The following is a 19220-nucleotide window of genomic DNA, read 5'->3' as shown; positions in this document are numbered from 1 at the left end:
TCTCCTCACAAGGAACAATTTAGCCTCTGGCACCCATAAGGTCCACAATGATGAATGTTCTGCCATTTAGAATTTTGTGAAAAACACTTAAAATGCTGCTCCTCTGGCACTGAATGACCGATCTGCACGAAACTTGATATTTGGCATCTATTGACAAAGGTATCTCAACACACTATTTTTCAGACTAGTACTTAAAACAACATGGCCAATAAATATTCACGTGGGCGTTGTCTAGTCCTGGATTAAGAATCACTTTCAATTGAGATTATCCATTAACAATGCTTTTAAATCCAGGAGTAGGTTTAATCTGGGTCCCGCAATCTGTCCCTAAAAGTAAAAACGGGGCTAACACGTTATAACAGAATATATGATTAACATGAACTGTATTGGGGGACTTTTCCTGCAGTCAATTGCCCTCTAGTGGCCTCATGGGTGGAATGTTATTAATATTTCTCTTAATGTAATAATTAATAAACCTTTGTTTTTGTTATATTTCAGTCTTCTGTGATGTATATAAAGTCTAATTTTGGGATGCAAACTCAAAATTGAATACATTTCAACTCTGTATCTGACATGGTACAGGTGTCTTCTTTTTTAAAGCCCATAACCATGTGTGTGAAGTGTATACTTTTGTTTCTAAGTAGATTTGTTGAAGACTACCAAGAAACACTCCGTGTGACCCTGATTTAGCCCACTGCAGTAAAAGGTTAATCAAGATCATGTTTTGATAATATAAAGGCAAGTATCTTCATTTAATATTCTGTTTGCTTTGAAGGAAAAATGACCCCACAACCACATTAGTCTTTGAGATGGTCCTTTATTCATTGGGCTATAAACAACATTTTGCATCACTGACATTCTCCATACCTGGCGCCGACGAAGGTGGCGGCCTCGCAACTAGCTCTTAGGAAACTTTGCAATATGTATATTTTTACATTTACATTTTAGTCATTTAGCAGACGCTCTTATCCAGAGCAACTTACAGTTAGTGAGTGCATACATTTTCATACTGGCCCCCATGGGAATCGAACCCACAACCCTGGCGTTGCAAACGCCATGCTCTACCAACTGAGCTACACGTTTATGTAGATGTACATATTCTTAAATTCCATTCCTTACTTAGATTTGTGTGTATTGGGTATATGTTGTGAAATTGTTAGATATTACTTGTTAGATATTACTGCACTGTCGGAGCTAGAATACAAGCATTTCGCTACACCCGCAATAACATCTGCTAAACACGTGTATGTGAAAAATTAAATGTGATTTGATTTAGACTCATGAGACCCAATAAATTATGTACTAGTTTAGATTGCAGAAATAGCAAATGCAGCCAGTCCAACAGTTAACACACGCTTCATGAAGTCATCTGCCTGCAAGGAAAAAGACAAGCAGAAAGCAAATTAATATGGAGTGCATCTCCTCAAGCAAAGCATTCATTAGAAAAGTATCTTAATTATACTGTCATGGCTACCTGTTTGGACTCTGATTTGCCATAACGGAGGAAAGTTACAAAATGCTCGCAGTTGCTTCCAAGGAGGTCATATTTTATTGTGCGGCCTCTCATTTTGTCCACCTCCTCCATAATGACGTCAGTCCTCCTTGGTTTGTACTTGCCATCCAAGTAGTTGTTGATGCTGTAATTTTTCCCTGCTGCCACATCCTTTAACGTCTCTATTGTAATCGTGCCTTTACAGGAAAAACTGGATGAGCTAACACTGCAGAAAGCTACTCTTAAAGGGGCATCTACAAAACAGGAAGAAATAAAAAAGTGAGTGTGTGTGTGTGTGTGTACACATGTAAGTGTAATTGTGTGTTTTGATTAGAGAAATAAAGAGGCAGACAGAACTCAGCAGATACTGTATCTGACTGAATAAATTCAAAAAGTTCTTACTCTATCAACCATGTTCAGATATCAGTTTTACTGTGCTGTTAACATTTGACTTCAGATGATGTTTACACTCTCCCCCAATTCTGGAATTGAAATATAGGCTTCCACAAATACATTTCCAGAAAAATACCATACCTGGAGTTACCAAATGGATGACCTCTCCATTTCCAATGTACAGAGCCCAGTGTTTGAATCCATCTCTGGTTATCTCAATCATGTCACCAATCTCCATCTAAGAATAAGGTGGGTACGAAGACATTTAATTACGTAACACACACACACACACACACACACACACACACACACACACACACGCATAGTTAAACATGTCCACACACACACATTTGATGATACTGTTGATTAATAGTAATTAGCATTATTCGAAGATCAGCAACAGTACTTACTGTGGTAGGACTCCTGGTTTGCATGTGAATGTCTTACTGTTGATTGTGCCTTGTGAAAAAAACCTCAAAACCAACTTCCTGTTATTCAACTTACATCCTGTTATTCAATGTAACTCTTTGAGGCCCAAGCGTTTTTGCAACTAGCTCTACCTCTGGCTTAGAATGTTTGTTTCTCGATTAAAAAAAATTCTACATAATCACTACTTCAGAAAGGAAATATGTTTAACCACTTATTAAGGAATGAATAATGCAAGTCTTGGCGACATAGGCTCTGCTCCTTCAGGGTAGCTCACTGCAGAAAGCGTTGTTTAGATATGATCAAATAGACCAGCTAAAGTCATCCTACCATTACAAGACTGTATACTATAGACCAGCTAAAGTCATCCTACCATTACAAGACTGTATACTCTGTGTAAATATTAACCATGTGTAGCATGACCTTTGTAACGTAATGTATGTCTCATGTCCATGGAGAATGTCAGTGATGCAAAATGTTGTTTATGGCCCAATGAATAAAGGACCATCTCAAAGACTAATGTGGTTGTGTGGTCATTTTTCCTTCAAAGCAAACAGAATATTAAATGAAGATACTTGCCTTTCTATTGTCACAACACGATCTTGATTAACCTTTTACTGCAGTGTGTAAATCAGGGTCACAGAGTGTTTCTTGGTAGTCTTAAACAAATCTACTTAGAAACAAAAGTATAAACTTCCCACACATGGTTATGGGCTTTAAAAAAGAAGACACCTGTACCATGTCAGATACAGAGTTGAAATGTATTCAATTTTGAGTTTGCATCCCAAAATTATATTTTATATACATTACATCACAGAGGACTGAAATATAACACAACCGTTTGACATCGAAACACTGGATTTTCGGTTGTTTAAAAAAAGACGTATATTAATTATTAAATTATGAAAAATATTAATAACATTCCATCCATGAGGCCACTAGATTGACTGCAGGAAAAGTATCTATGGAGTATCCTCCCATACAGTTCATGTTAATTATATATTATGTTATAATGTATTAGCCCCGTTTTTACTTTTAGGGACAGATTGCGGGACCCAGATTAAACCTGCTCCTGGATTTAAAAGCATTACAAATGGATAATCTCAATTGAAAACGATTTTTCATCCTGGACTAGGCTTAATCTGGGTCTGTGAAACCTTTACTTTAATGTTCTGAACTTGTTCCTTGAATGAATACAGTAAGATAGGATAACAATATACTGTTTATCTACAGTAAACAAGGCAACGGTAAACAGGTCGCCCCCACTAATGATGCATCGCCCCCTTTGGGCCAATCAGTGGAATTGTGTAAAAGACTGATCTCTATGGAAAGACACATTATTCACCCAAGTTTCGTCAAAATCAGGCCAGGGGTGTCTGAGATATTGCGTGTGACTAACATACATACAGTTTATTACTATAGCATCCCCCTTGGGCCAATCAGTGTAATTTTGTAAGTGGCGGATCTCTATGGCAAGATCCCTCATTCACCCAAGTTTCATCAAAATCAGGCCAGTGGTGTCTGAGATATCGCGTGGGTTAGCTAGACCATATCCCTGAGCATACAGTGGGGAGAACAAGTATTTGATACACTGTCGATTTTGTAATACTTGTTCTCCCCACTGTATGTGCCAGTTGTACTCGCGCTGCTAAAACACTCGACCACTGCTACTCCAATTTCCGGGATGCCTACAAGGCCCTCCCCCGCCCTCCCTTCGGCAAATCTGATCACAACTCAATTTTGCTCCTCCCTTCCTATAGGCAGAAACTCAAACAGGAAATACCTGTGCTAAGGACTATTCAACGCTGGTCTGACCAGTAGGAATCCACGCTTCAAGATTGTTTTGATCACGCGGACTGGGATATGTTCCGGGTAGCCTCAGAGAATAAAATCGACGAATACACTGATACGGTGTTTGAGTTTATCAGGAAGTGTATAGGAGATGTTGTACCCACTGTGACTATTAAAACCTACCCTAACCAGAAACCGTGGATAGATGGCAGCATTCGCGCAAAGCTTAAAGCGTGAACCACCGCATTTAACCATGGCAAGGTGACTGGGAATATGGCCGAATACAAACAGTGTAGTTATACCCTCCGTAAGGCAATCAAACAGGCAACATGTCAGTATAGAGACAAAGTGGAGTCGCAATTCAATGGCTCAGACACAAGACATATGTGGCAGGGTCTAGAGACAATCACGGGCTACAATGGGAAAACCAGCCACGTCGCAGACACCAACGTTTTGCTTCCGGACAAGCTAAACACCTTCTTCGCCCGCTTTGAAAATAATACAGTGCCACCGACATGGCCCGCTACCAAGGACAGTGGGCTCTCCTTCTCCGTGGCCAACATGAGTAAGACATTTAAGCATGTTAACCCTCGCAAGGCTGCTGGCCCAGACGACATCCCTAGCCGCGTCCTCAGAGCATGCACAGACCAGTTGGCTGCAGTGTTTACGGACATATTCAATCTCTCCCTATCCCAGTCTGCTGTCCCCACATGCTTCAAGATGTCCACCATTGTTCCTGTACCCAAGAAAGCAAAGGTAACTGAACTAAATGACTATCGTCCCGTAGCACTCACTTCTGTCATCATGAAGTGCTTTGAAAGACTAGTCAAGGATCATATCACCTCTACCTTACCTGTCACCCTAGACCCACTTCAATTTGCTTACCGCCCAAATAGATCCACAGACGATGCAATCGCCATTGCACTGCACACTGCCCTATCCCATCTGGACAAGAGGAATACCTATCTAAGAATGCTGTTCATTGACCATAGCTCAGCATTCAACACCATAGTACCCTCCAAGCTCATCATTAAGCTCGAGGCCCTGGGTCTGAACCCCGCAACTGTGCAACTAGGTTCTGGACTTCCTGACGGGCCGCCCCCAGGTGGTGAAGGTAGGAAACAACACCTCCACTTCGCTGATCCTCAACACTGGGGCCCCACAAGGGTGCGTTCTCAGCCCCCTCCTGTTCACCCATGACTGCGTTGCCACGCACACCTCCAACTCTATCATCAAGTTTGCAGACGACACAATGACGAGACAGCCTACAGGGAGGAGGGGAGGGCCCCTGGAGTGTGGGGCCAGGAAAATAACCTCTCACTCAACGTCAACAAAACAAAGGAGCTGATCGTGGACTTCAGGAAACAGCAGAGGAAGCAACCCCCTATCAACATTGATGGGACTGCAGTGGAGAAGGTGAAAAGCTTCAAGTTCCTCGGCGTACACATCACTGACGAACTAGAATGGTCCACCCACACAGACAGTGTGGAGAAGAAGGCGCAACATCGCCTCTTCAACCTCAGGAGGCTGAAGAAATTTGGCTTGGCACCTAAAACCCTCACAAACTTTTACAGATGCACAATTGAGAGCATCCTGTCGGGCTGTATCACCACCTGGTACGGCAACTGCACCGCCCGCAACCGCAGGGCTCTCCAGAGGGTGGTGCATTCTGCCCAACGCATCACCGGGGGCAAACTACCTGCCCTCCAGGACACCTACAGCACCCGATGTCACAGGCAGGCCAAAAAGATGATCAAGGACATCAACCACCCGAGCCACTGACTGTTCACCCCGCTATCATCCAGAAGGCGAGGTCAGTACAGGTGCATCAAAGCTGGTACCGAGAGACTGAAAGAAGCTGTTTATCTCAAGGCCATCAGACTGTTAAATAGCCATCACTAGCACATTAGAGGCTGCTGCCCTATATACATAGACTGAAATCACTGGCCACTTTAATAATGGAACACCAGTCACTTTAATCATGTTTACATATTTTGCATTACTCATCTCATATGTATATACTGTATTCTATTCTGTTCTACTGAATCTTATCTATGCCGCTCTGACATTGCTCATCCAAATATTAATACATTCTTAATTCCATTCCTTTACTTTAGATTTGTGTTTATTGTGTGTATTGTTGTGAATTTGTTAGATATTACTGCACTGTTGGAGCTAGAAGCACAAGCATTACGCTACACCCACAATAACATCTGCTAAACACATGTATGTGACCAACAAAATTAGATTACATTTTATTTGAAATTTCATCACTCGGTGAGTCAAACAGATCAAGATATATAAACATGTGCCCGTTATAGCGCCACCGTGTGGTTGATATGAAAGTTCTTTCATATTTTGAGTCTTGACAGTGTTTGCAACATGTGTGCAAAATTTTGTTTACGATACGAATATCCTTGCCTGATTTATATGCATTTGTGCCAGACCACGCCCATGTGAATGTTTATTGGTCAATAGCGGCCATGTTGTTTAAAGTACTAGTCTTAAAAATAGTGCGTTGATAGGCCTTTGTCCATTGATGCCACATATCAAGTTTCGTGCAGATCGGTCATTCTGTGCCAGAGGAGTAGCATTTTAAGTGTTTTTCACAAAATTCTAAATGGTGGAAAATTCATAATTGCGGACCTTATGGGTCCCTGAGGCAAAATTGTTCCTGGTGAGGAGAGCGGAATCTATGTACTGAATTTCATGACTTTAGGTCAAACGGGGTTAAGATATCGCGTGTGACGAAAGAATGTACGAACATACTTAAGGACAGAGAGAGACCCACAGTTCCCTCCCCGATTTCATTGTGGGGGACAATGAAGATGAAACATGGTCCTGAGCACCAAATCATGAAATACTTTGCCCAATAAACCCTTTTCCAGTACACGACACACTGATATCACGCACAGATGCGCGCAACACTTGGCGGCAGTAAGGAAGCCATTGCCATCTGCGCCCATTCAACATAACCCATACGTTTTTATTACTTCTAAACAAAATAACTTTTTGAAACATAAACCCTCACGTCCTTAGCTAAAGTGGGCCACCAGTACTTCCCACTAAGACAGCGCACTGTCCGACCGATGCCAGGATGACCAGAGGAGGGTGACGTGTGGGCCCAACAGATCAATCGATTGCGGACATCAGACGGAACGTACAGACGCCCAACTGGACACTGGGTGGGAGTGGGCTCGACGAACGCCCGCTTGATGTCCGCGTCAACCTCCCATACCACCGGTGCCACCAGGCAAGAAGCCGGAAGTATGGGAGTGGGATCCGTGGACCGCTCCTCTGTGTCATACATCCGGGACAGAGTGTCTGCCTTAGCATTCTGGGAACCTGGTCTGTAGGATAGGGTGAAAACAAAATGGGTGAAAAACATGGCCCACCTTGCCTGGCGAGGGTTCAGTCTCCTCGCCGCCCGGATGTACTCCAGATTGCGGTGGTCAGTCCAAATGAGGAAAGGGTGTTTAGCCCCCTCAAGCCAATGTCTCCACGCCTTCAGAGCCTTGACAACAGCTAACAGCTCCCGGTCCCCCACATCATAGTTTCGCTCCGCTGGGCTGAGCTTCTTCGAAAAGAAAGCACAGGGGCGGAGCTTTGGTGGCGTACCCGAGCGCTGAGACAGCACAGCTCCTATCCCAGCCTCGGACGCGTCCACCTCTACAATGAATGCCAAGGAGGGATCAGGATGAGCCAGCACGGGAGCCGAGGTAAACAGATCCTTCAGGTGACCAAAAGCCCTGTCCGCCCTAGCTGACCACTGCAGTCGCACCGGTCCCCCCTTCAGCAAGGAGGAATGGGAGCCGCTACCTGACCAAAGCCCCGGATTAACCTCTGGTAGTAGTTGGCAAACCCTAAGAACCGCTGCACCTCCTTTACCGTGGTTGGAGTTGGCCAATTACGCACGGCTGAAATGCGGTCATTCTCCATCTCCACCCCTGACGCGGACAGGCGGTACCCTAGGAAGGAGACGGACTGTTGGAAGAACAGACATTTCTCAGCCTTGACATACAGGTCATGCTCCAACAGTCGACCAAGCACCTTGCGCACCAGGGACACATGCTCTGCGCGTGTAGCAGAGTATATTAGAATGTCATCTATATACACCACTACACCATGCCCGTGCAGGTCCCTGAAAATCAAATCTACAAAGGATTGGAAGACTGATGGAGCATTCATCAACCCGTACGGCATGACGAGGTACTCATAGTGCCCAGAGGTGATACTAAATGCCGTCTTCCACTCATCCCCCTCCTGGATATGCACCAGGTTGTACGCACTCCTGAGATCCAATTTGGTGAAGAAGCGTGCCCCATGCAATGACTCTGTCACACTGGCTATGAGAGGCAGCGGGTAACTGTACTGCACTGTGATCTGATTTATACCTCGATAGTCAATGCACGGGCGTAAACCTCCATCCTTTTTCTTCACAAAAAAAAACTTGAGGAGGCAGGTGAGGTGGAAGGCCGAATGTATCCCTGTCCCAGAGATTCTGAGACATATGTTTCCATAGCCGCCGTCTCCTCCTGTGACGGAGGATACACGTGACTCCTGGGAAGTGCTGCGTATACCTGGAGATTTATCACACAATCCCCCCGTCGATGGGGTGGTAATTGAGCCAAATCGGCATATTCTGGGGGAATGTGCATGGTGGAGACCTGGTTCGGACTCTCCACCGAAGTTGCACCTATGGAAACACCTACACACCTCCCTGAGCACTGACGTGACCATCCCTTCAGAGCCCTCTGTTGCCACGAAATAGTGGGGTCATGATAGGCCAACCAGGGAAGCCCCAACACCACAGGAAACGCAGGAGAATCGATCAGGAAGAGACTAATTCTCTCCTCATGACCCTCCTGCGTTATCATACATAGTGGAGCTGTGACCTCCCTAATCAGGCCCGACCCTAAAGGACGACTATCTAAGGCATGTACAGGAAAGGGCACATCAACAGGAACAATAGGGATCCCTAATCTAAGTGCAAATGAACGGTCAATAAAGTTCCCAGCTGCGCCTGAATCTACTAGCGCCTTATGCTGGGAACTCTATACATACACACGTGCGCAACAGGGAGGTCTGTGTGAGTCGGGTGCCAACTCACCTGGGATGATCCACCAGTGCCCTGCCTGCTGCCTCGACTCCCTGGGAAACCTCCCCAGCACCGACCAGCAGTGTGCCCCCCCTCCGGTCACCCTTAGAGCAGCACCTCCGAGCTCCATAGGTGTAGACTCGGAGGTGCTGGGGGATGGAACGGACGGACCCCAATCCGAGCGTCCGCGGGTGGCCAACAGGTTATCCAGCCGGATGGATAAATCCACCAGCTCGTCGAGGTTAAGGGTGGTGTCCCTGCATGCCAGCTCCCGACAAACGTCCTCACGTAGACTACACCGGTAATGGTCGATCAGGGCCCTCTCATTCCATCCCGCGCTGGCAGCCAGGGTCCTGAAGTCCAGTGCGAAGTCCTATGCGCTCCTCGTCCCCTGTCTGAGATGGAACAAGCATTCCCCCGCCGTCTAACCTCAGGCGGATGATCGAAGACCGCCCGGAAGCAGCGGGTGAAATCCTCATAGCGAACCAACGTTGCGTCTATTCCTCCCCATTCGGCGTTGGCCCACTCCAGCGCTTTCCCCGACAAACAGGAGATGAGGGCGGACACTCTCTCGTATACCAAGGGAGCCGGGTGGACGGTCGCCAGGTAGAGCTCCACCTGGAGCAGGAACCCCTGGCACACGGCAGCCGTCCCTTCATATGGCTTCAGGAGCGAGAGCCGAATCCCACTGGGTCCAGGTGACGGAGGGGTGGACAGCGGTGTGGGTTGAGGTGAAGTTGATGGGGTTGTGGGAAAACCCTCTCTCTCCCATCGCTCCATGGTGTGCAACACACAATCCATGGCTGTGCCAAGATTGTGGAGCATCATTGCGTGCTGCTGGACGCGCTCCTCCACCGGTAACGGAGGACTGGGTGCACCTGCTGACTCCATATGGGGTGCGTGATTCTGTCAGGTGTCAGTGTGCAGCGGTAGGACGGAGTCAGGCGCAGGACACAGAACTTAGTAACAGACGAACTTTACTCGAAAAGAAACAACTCTAATTTCCACGCAGGGAAATACAGCAGCTCACAGACGTCTTTAACACAAAACAAAGAACTATCACGCACAAAACCATGAGGGAACCAGAGGGTTAAATAGGGAAATAATTATAACGTGATGAGAACCAGGTGTGTACAATCAAGACAAAACAAATGGAAAAAGAAACGTAGATCGGTGGTAGCTAGAAAGCCGGTGACGACTGACCGCCGAACGTCGCAGCGTCAAAGAAGAGGCACCAACTTCGGCGGAAGTCGTGACATTATTGACATATTTACCACATTGATGCATGCTTCCCATGGTGTTTAAAGAGCACATGATGAGACAAATATTGTTCATAAAATACTGCCCCTGTCATTGGTAAATATGTGCATAGCATCAGTGCATTGTGAATGACCACTGAGAAAACTTCAGTAAGTACAAAATGACCAAAGTGTCACTATAAAATGTTCACATACTAATTGGAACTAGGAAACTCAGAAATGTCCGACTTGCTAACTGGTTGTAGTTATTCACGTGCCGCGTTCAACCAGTTAGCATGTCGGAAATCAGCTTTTCCTAGTTCCGACTAGCACGTTAATGTGGCATAAATTCAGAGAGACGGCTCCTTAACATGAAGAATTCATATCACAAATACAAAGTGTTTTATTCCTCTTGATCCTGTGTTATTAGTAAATACTTCACCATTTAAATCCTGTTTAACTCCAAAATATATACAAAATATACAGTTATTCACAATTGACAATAGATTTAGAAGAAGTCTAGTTGGTGATTTGTTATAATACAGTGGTCTGACTGCTTGGAACTTAACTGCAGACACAGTTCAATACAATACTAATTTCACTGACAATGTTGCATACAGAGCCCTACTTTTCTCAAACATAACAGTCAGGTTGTCAAGGCAACAGAGGGTGTGTTCGAAAATTCAATCTGGAGTGCCAGAGTATGCTCAGAGTGGGGCGTTGTCAGATTGTCCGTTCCTAAATTCAGTGTTTCGCTGTCAGAGCGTTCAGGGAGCACACTGGACGCTCTGGCCGAGGAGTAGGGTTGATCCGAGTGTTCTGACCTCACAACAGCAGTCAAGCACCCAAGCTAACTGGCTAACGTTGGCTAGCTACTTCCAGACACAATTGAGAGAACAACCTCACTCTGACCATTTTACTCGCCCTAGCAGAGCTGGTTAGGCTGTTTTCATGTTATCCAGAGCGTTGGTGACTGTAACTTTTCTGCTGGCAACATTTTAATTACGCTTTTTTGCCTACGTTTACTGACACCGGTCATATCCAACGGGTGTTGAGCGTTCATAATTCATTATTCTGTGCTCTGGCACACTCAGAAGAGAGTGCTCTGAAATCGGAGTAGATAGCCAGAGCGAATATTACGAACGCACCTGAGAGAGTGTTCACATACTGCAGGTCCTCCAACTGTCATAATATAAGGTAGATTTCAGCCATTTGTAAGAGAAAACAGCGGGTATTTTAGCTTTCTTTTGTGGAGTGCTTGAAGCACACAGCACGGTTTTGTTCTAGTATGTTTGGTGCATACTCAGCAGTCCAACTCGCCCTTTTCTACGCTCAGTGATACTGCCTTATCTGTGGAGATAAAACAATGCACATTATCCCCTATCTAAAGCAAACAGGAACCAGCAAAGGCCCGATACCTTTATCACAGACCACCTCAGGTCAAACGACATTGAAGTAACCTTTTATAACCACACCCATCCAGTCAAATAGGCTGCAGTGTTTCAAGGCAAGCATGTACCACAATGCTACTTACTAGGCACAGTTAGGAACATGGCAGTGCTGGTGGTTTATGTGTTACGTGTGAAGTGTTATGAATATAGTCTTTCAACTCCACAGTGTACGATAGTGTCTATGAAGCAATCCACATAGAGAATAAGAACTGGTCTGAAATGAGTAGAGGCAGAAGGAATCACATGTCCAAGCCATTAATGTTCATTGTGGGTGTGTTTGTGGGTCTGTGTCTGTGTTTGTGTCTGAGTCTCTGTCTGTCTGTCTGTCTCTCTCTGTGTGTGTGGGTGTGTGTGTGTGTGTGTGTTTGTGGGTGTATTTGAGAATCTTGTTTCTCATGGTCTGAGAGTCTTTAGGTGGCTTTTGGCAAACTCCAATGGAGCTGTCATGTAACTTTTATTGAAGAGTGGCTCCGTCTGGCCACTCTACCATAAAGGCCTGATTGGTGGAGTGCTGCAAAGATGGTTGTCCTTCTGGAAGGTTCTCCCATCTCCACAGAGGAACTCTAGAGCTCTGTCAGAATGACCATCAAGTTCTTGGTCACCTCCCTGACCAAGGCCTTTCTCCCCCGATTGCTCAGTTTGGCCAGACGGCCAGCGCTAGGAAGAGTCTTGGTGGTTCCAAACTTCTTCCATTTAAGAATGATGGAGGCCACTGTGTTCTTGGGGAACTTCAATGCTGCAGAAATTTTTGGTACCCTTCCCCAGATCTGTGCCTCGACACAATCCTGTCTCGGAGCTCTAAGGACAATTCCTTCGACCTCATGGCTTGGTTTTTGTTCTGAAATGCACTGTCAACCGTGGGACCTTATATAGACAGGTGTGTCTCTTTCCAAATCATGTCCAATCAATTGCATTTGCCACAGGTGGACTCCAATCAAGTTGTAGAAACATCTAAAGGATGATCAATGGAAACAGGATGCACCTGAGATCAATTTCAAGTCTCATAGCAAATGGTCTGAATACATGTGAGTAAGGTATTTCAGTTTTTTTAATAAATTTGCAAACATTTCTAAAAACCTGTTTTCGCTTTGTCATTATGGGGTATTGTTTGTAGATTGTTGAGGAAAAACATTTACTTAATCACTTTTAGAATAAATCTGTAACGTAACAAAATGTGGAAAAAGTCAAGGGGTTTGAATACTTTCCAAAGGCACTGTATGTACCAAATTTCATGACTTTAGGTCAAATGGAATTAGGGGTGTGACCGTTCAGAATTTGCATTTTAAATCTCTATGGCAAGACACATCATTCACCAAATCAGGCCAGTGCTGTCTGAGATATTGCGTGTGACAAAAGAACGTACAAATATACTTAAGGACGGACACGGAGACAGGTCTACAGTCCCCTCCCCGATTTCATCTTGGGGGACAATAAAGATGAATTATGGTCCTGAGCACCAAATCATGAAATACTTTGCCCAATAGACCCTTTTCCAGTACACGACACACTGACATCACGCACAGATGAGTGCAACTCTTGGCGGCAGTAAGAAAGCCTTCGCCATCTGCGACATTCAACATAGCCCATACGTTGTCATTACTTCTAAACAAAATCACTTTTTGGGGTTCTCATACACTTACAATGATGTTTTGATTCTTGCTTGAACAGTTGCTAAGAACGTATTTGGTTGTGATCTTTGCAAAATAACTATTTTGGATGCAGCTGTTGTTAGCTAGAATGCTAACGCTCATTGATATAGGCTGTAGCCAAAGCTAGCCAAAGAGCCATTTTACTGGTTGAAGTTGAAGTATTTTTATTATATTAAGCAGGACATTCATACGAGCCTTAAAATCCAGTTATATTCCAAAAGTAGTGTGAAAATCCCTCATAAGCGACATGTAAATAGAGGCTTTTTTTGCTGGCGTTCTATAAGAACTCCCCTTGTTCTGCCACCAACTTTTGCGCATCGCCCTCGTGCGCAATGTTTGCCAACACAGAAAGCTATTAACTATTAACAGGTTTTCAGACCACCAACAGAGGGCAGTAACAGTTTACCTTCCGATGTATGGGGCATGAACATGGGACTGTTGCAAACTGTCAGACAGGAGAGACATTTGGGAATAACACCTAAAATGTTTGAAAATACTAGATAAGGCTTTTAAAGCATGTAAGCATGTTATATCTATGGAAATGTAGAATATTATATGTCTCAAAGTCCTGATAAGGCTTGAGAACTGGCTTGATTAGACTATAGCTGATATAAAATCAACATCAAATTAAAGTTTATTGGTCGCATACACAGATTTGCAGATGTTATCGCAGGTGCAGCGAAATGCTTTTGTTTCTAGCTTTAACAGTGCAGTAATACCAATCAAAACAAAAAAACTATACACACATGGAAACATTCTGAGAATATAATGTAAAAAATAACACCCCAAAAAATAAAATACTGCAAAGTTGGCTAGAAACAGGTTAACCGTGTCTGAAGAACACTGTCTGATTGTGTTCTCTGCACAGCCCCCTTTATTGGGCAAACATGAGGTAGTCCTACACTGTTGAGCTTTATCAAGAACTACATTGCTGTAGGGCAGTGGTTCCAAACCTTTTTCGGTTACTGTGCCACCAAGTGAATTTTGCTCTTCCGAGAGTAACCCTGAAGTACCCCCTCATATGCATTTTACCAGTAAGCCTATGGTCTCATGAGTCTTCTCAAATACCCCCTGCGATAGGCCAAGTACCCCCAGGGGTCCTTGTACCCCTGGTTGGGAACCACTGTTGTAGGGTACCTGTATTCCTACTAAAGAGAGTTGTTAACGTTGTTATTGTTTCATGTCCGGTTCGCTCCGGCTGTTGTAATAATTGTTTAATTATTTGAGCAGCAATCATCGACTAGCAAAGTTGATACATTGTATCATTTCACCTCACCTGTGAGAGTGAAGAAGAAATTCAGCAACTCTTGGAGGACAGTGGAAGTTGATAACAGTTGATAAAACCAATGCATTTTGGGCCATTGTCTTCACTCTTTACCAGGGGTTTACAGGTGAAAAAGTAAGGAGGCTCTTAAACATGATGTGATTGAGGCCATTTGAAAAATAAGGAGGCGAGGAGAGGACGGAGAAGAGGTTGCAAGGAGTAGAGCAAAACCAATTGAGATTCTCCCCCACTGTCCTCCAAGAGTTGCTGAATTTCCTCTTTACTGAAGAACGAGGTAACACCGCTTAATAGCACCTCACCTGTGAGAACCATGAGCACGGGCAAGTCTGATTAGGCAGACTTTACAATTCAGAAAACCATTCAAAAGTTATGATACAGTGAGGGAAAAAAGTATTTGATCCCCTGCTGATTTTGTACGTTTGCCCACTGACAAAGAAATGATCAGTCTATAATTTTAATGGTAGGTTTATTTGAACAGTGAGAGACAGAATAACAACAAAAAAATCCTGAAAAACGCATGTAAAAAATTTTATAAATTGATTTGCATTTTAATGAGGGAAATAAGTATTTGACCCCCTCTCAATCAGAAAGATTTCTGGCTCCCAGGTGTCTTTTATACAGGTAACGAGCTGAGATTAGGAGCACATTCTTAAAGGGAGTGCTCCTAATCTCAGCTTGTTACCTGTATAAAAGACACCTGTCCACAGAAGCAATCAATCAATCAGATTCCAAACTCTCCACAATGGCCAAGACCAAAGAGCTCTCCAAGGATGTCAGGGATAAGATTGTAGACCTACACAAGGCTGGAATGGGCCAGAAGACCATCGCCAAGCAGCTTAGTGAGAAGGTGACAACAGTTGGTGCGATTATTCGCAAATGGAAGAAACACAAACTACCTGTTAATCTCCCTCGGCCTGGGGCTCCATGCAAGATCTCACCTCGTGGAGTTGCAATGATCATGAGAATGGTGAGGAATTAGCCCAGAACTACACGGGAGGATCTTGTCAATGATCTCAAGGCAGCTGGGACCATAGTCACCAAGAAAACAATTGGTAACACACTACGCTGTGAAGGACTGAAATCCTGCAGCGCCCGCAAGGTCCCCCTGCTCAAGAAAGCACATATACAGGCCCGTCTGAAGTTTGCCAATGAACATCTGAATGATTCAGAGGAGGAGGAGGATTAATGCTGCCTATGACCCCAAGAACACCATCCCCACCGTCAAACATGGAGGTGGAAACATTATGCTTTGGGGGTGTTTTTCTGCTAAGGGGACAGGACAACTTCACCGCATCAAAGGGACGATGGACGGGGCATGTACCGTCAAATCTTGGGTGAGAACCTCCTTCCCTCAGCCAGGGCATTGAAAATGGGTCGTGGATGGGTATTCCAGCATGACAATGACCCAAAACACACGGCCAAGGCAACAAAGGAGTGGCTCAAGAAGAAGCACATTAAGGTCCTGGAGTGGCCTAGCCAGTCTCCAGACCTTAATCCCATAGAAAATCTGTGGAGGGAGCTGAAGGTACGAGTTGTCAAACGTCAGCCTCGAAACCTTAATGACTTGGAGAAGATCTGCAAAGAGGAGTGGGACAAAATCCCTCCTGAGATGTGTGTAAACCTGGTGGCCAACTACAAGAAACGTCTGACCTCTGTGATTGCCAACAAGGGTTTTGCCACCAAGTACTAAGTCATGTTTTGCGGAGGGGTCAAATACTTATTTCCCTCATTAAAATACAAATCAATTTATAACATTTTTGACATGCGTTTTTCTGGATTTTTGTATTGTTATTCTGTCTCTCACTGTTCAAATAAACCTACCATTAAAATTATAGACTGATCATGTCTTTGTCAGTGGGCAAACGTACAAAATCAGCAGGGGATCAAATACTTTTTTCCCTCACTGTATAGTAGTACTGAATATTGCATTCTTAGGACTGATTCATATAAAACATTTTTAGGACTGATTAAGATGTAGCATAGTGAAAAGTAAGTACATGTTGATTTTCTCTTCCAGGTCTGATGGAATGTCCACTACCAAGTTTTCTGATGAGTTTAACAATGATTCGGTATCTCTCCCTTTGAAATGCTTCCTGAGGCAGGTGCCTTGGGAGAACAGTTAGTGAGACGCTGTAATACTATAAAGTATAAAGGTACCCGGATCCGGCTGTTAAGGGAGCTCCCAAATTAAGTAAGGCCTGGCCATTTGTTTGTTTTTACGTTTTACCACACACACACCTGCATACACACACAACCCCACCCGTCTATACAAATGAATATTTGTTAGTGGTGTTAATACCGTGTCTGATTTATTGTGTGGGTTTTTCACTTGTTTTAGAAGGTTCTTCACAGGTTAAAAAGGATGCACCTTAAAGGGCACACAAATGAAATTTACTGAAGTATCTATTGTCTGAAATTTGGTTGAACACCATGTACGTTCTCCTGATGAGTAGAGAATGTTTGAAATCTTTTAAATTAATGAGTGTGAAGAAAATAGAAAGAACAGACTCACTTAATGTTGTTGTTTGACCTCTGACCTCTGTTCTGACATTCTGGTGAGGTCTGATCACCCTCGTTTGAAGATCGGTGACATCAATAGACTAGAGACAGGTTTCCCTTTGAAATTTTTTTCATAAAAGGTACAATCTTTTTAAATGATATCATAAATAGGACTGGAGGAGTTATGTCACACATGCGGCTAACAAAAATATGTATACTAAGACCGTCGCCGAAGCAAAGACTGTTCTGCAGAAGAAAAGAGAGGAAGGCTCCACTCTCTCACTTGAGTATCTTACCTAGTTATTTACAGATTATCTCATTTTTGCTCTATTGTAGCTTTGTCAACTATGTGTGTGTTTATGTATACCTGTTCGCACCTCTCCCTGTAGGCTTTACAGACGATCCCCACCCCTTGGCTGTAACCATTCTAATTTAATGTACCCTGTGCGCACAACCCATGTGAAATTCTGGGTCTCTGGCAGTGTTTGGAACTGCTGGTCTGCAGTCAAGAACACCGAGTTCATCTCAGCCTATGTTGCCCTTCAGTCCCTTGACTTTTTGGCCCTGACGGAGTCATAGGTCACCCCAGAGAACAATGCTACTGCAGCTGCTCTTTCTTCATCTGACTATGTTTTCTCTCATAGTCCGAGAGCATCTGGTCATCGCGATGGTGGCACAGGTCTACTAATTTCTCCAAAGTGGAGATTTTCTATTTTCTCTCACCATCTTCTCATTTGAATTCCATGCTGTCACTGTCACTTATCCACTCAAGCTTAACATTATTGTCATCTCGCTCACCAGGTGCCATTGGAGAGTTCCTAAATGAGCTTGACACCTTGATAAGCTCATTTCCTGACGATGGCTCACCGCTCTTCGTACTTGGCGACTTCAACCTCCCGAAGTCTGCCTTAGATTCATTTCTTCCCAACTCTTTCTTTCCCCTCCTTGCCTTTTTTGACCTCACCCTTTCCCAGTCCCCTCCCAATCACAAGGCAGGTAATACGCTTGACCTCATCTTTACTAGAGGCTGTTCACCTACTAATCTCACTGCAACCCCCCTCCAGGTCTCTAATCACTACTTTGTTTCCTTTTCTGTCTCCCTTTCCTCCAACCCTAACCACTCATCCCCTACCCAGATGGTCATGCGCCTTCGCAATCTTCGCTTTTTCTCTCTCTCTCTCCCACTTCTCTATCCTCTTCTATCCTATCATATCTCCCTTCTGTCTCCTGATTCTGCCTCTTCGACCCTACTCTCCTCCCTTTATGCAATCTATGACTCACAATGTCCCTTTTCCTCCCGGCCGGCTCGGCCCTCCCACTAAGTCCGTGGCTTAGTGACTCATTGTGAGCTTACAGCTGAGCGAAAATGGAGGTAAACTAAACATCCTTTCACTCCCTCCTCTCTACCTTCTCTTCCTCTGTATCCGCTGCTAAAGCCACTTTCTACCACTCTAAATTTCAAGCTTCAGCCTCTAACCATAAGGAATTATTTTACACCTTCTCCTCCCTCCTTAATTATCCACCCCCTCCCTCCCTCCTCCCTCTCTGCGGACAACTTTGTCAACCACTTTGAAAAAAAGTTTGACGACATCCGCTACTCATTCACTCAGTCCACTTGTCTCACTCACACAGAACTACTCTGCGCCTTGACCTGTTTCTCCGCTCTCTCTCCAGATGACATCCTGCGACTAGTGAGGTCTGGTCGCCCGACAACCTACCCGCTGAAACCCATCCCCTCCTCCCTTCTCCAGACCATCTCTGGAGACCTTCTCCCATTCTTCACTTCCCTCATCAACTCATCCCTGACCACTGGCTGCGTCCCCTCGGACTTCAAAATGGCCCAAGTCGCTCCCCTCCTCAAGAAACCAACACTCATCTGTCAAAAACTATAGACCTAT

The 19220-nt window shown here is 44.5% G+C and overlaps 1 protein-coding gene and 1 long non-coding RNA gene across 3 annotated transcripts in view; both read right to left on the bottom strand.

Moving 5' to 3' along the window:
* LOC121534105 overlaps window positions 1-10726 on the bottom strand; it is a 29538-nt gene extending 18812 nt beyond the window's left edge. Inside the window, exon 1 of the long non-coding RNA XR_005994544.2 lies at window positions 10606-10726. This is a non-coding gene — a long non-coding RNA (uncharacterized LOC121534105). The remainder of the gene's footprint in view (window positions 1-10605) is intronic.
* On the bottom strand, window positions 1201-2376 carry LOC121534099 (phospholipase A and acyltransferase 4). Of its 2 annotated transcripts, none has more exons than XM_041840565.1 (4): window positions 2296-2376; window positions 2027-2123; window positions 1475-1746; window positions 1201-1373 (listed from the first exon to the last, which is right to left on the bottom strand). In XM_041840565.1, the coding sequence occupies exons 1-4, from the start codon at window positions 2317-2319 to the stop codon at window positions 1308-1310; spliced, it is 459 nt and encodes a 152-aa protein (XP_041696499.1). In that variant the 5' UTR covers window positions 2320-2376; the 3' UTR covers window positions 1201-1307. The 2 variants fall into 2 exon arrangements, with proteins under 2 accessions (XP_041696499.1, XP_045061722.1); XM_045205787.1 differs by having other exon boundaries at window positions 1290-1373; window positions 1618-1746.
* Window positions 10727-19220: the final 8494 nt, after the last annotated feature.

Source organism: Coregonus clupeaformis, chromosome 20 (assembly GCF_020615455.1).
Source record: "Coregonus clupeaformis isolate EN_2021a chromosome 20, ASM2061545v1, whole genome shotgun sequence".
Classification (NCBI taxonomy): Eukaryota; Metazoa; Chordata; class Actinopteri; order Salmoniformes; family Salmonidae; genus Coregonus; species Coregonus clupeaformis.
Note: the sequence above shows the minus strand (reverse complement) of the source record. Positions and strands in the feature narration are given on the sequence as shown.

Bases quoted from the DNA above. Each gene is read 5' to 3' on its own strand.
- LOC121534099 (XM_041840565.1), bottom strand. From the start codon at position 2,319: ATGCAAACCAGGAGTCCTACCACA. The intron at 1,747-2,026 runs GTATGGTATTTT...CCTGTTTTGTAG, and splicing joins CATCCATTTGGTAACTCCAG to ATGCCCCTTTAAGAGTAGCT. The intron at 1,374-1,474 runs GTAGCCATGACA...TTTTCCTTGCAG, and splicing joins GCAAATCAGAGTCCAAACAG to GCAGATGACTTCATGAAGCG.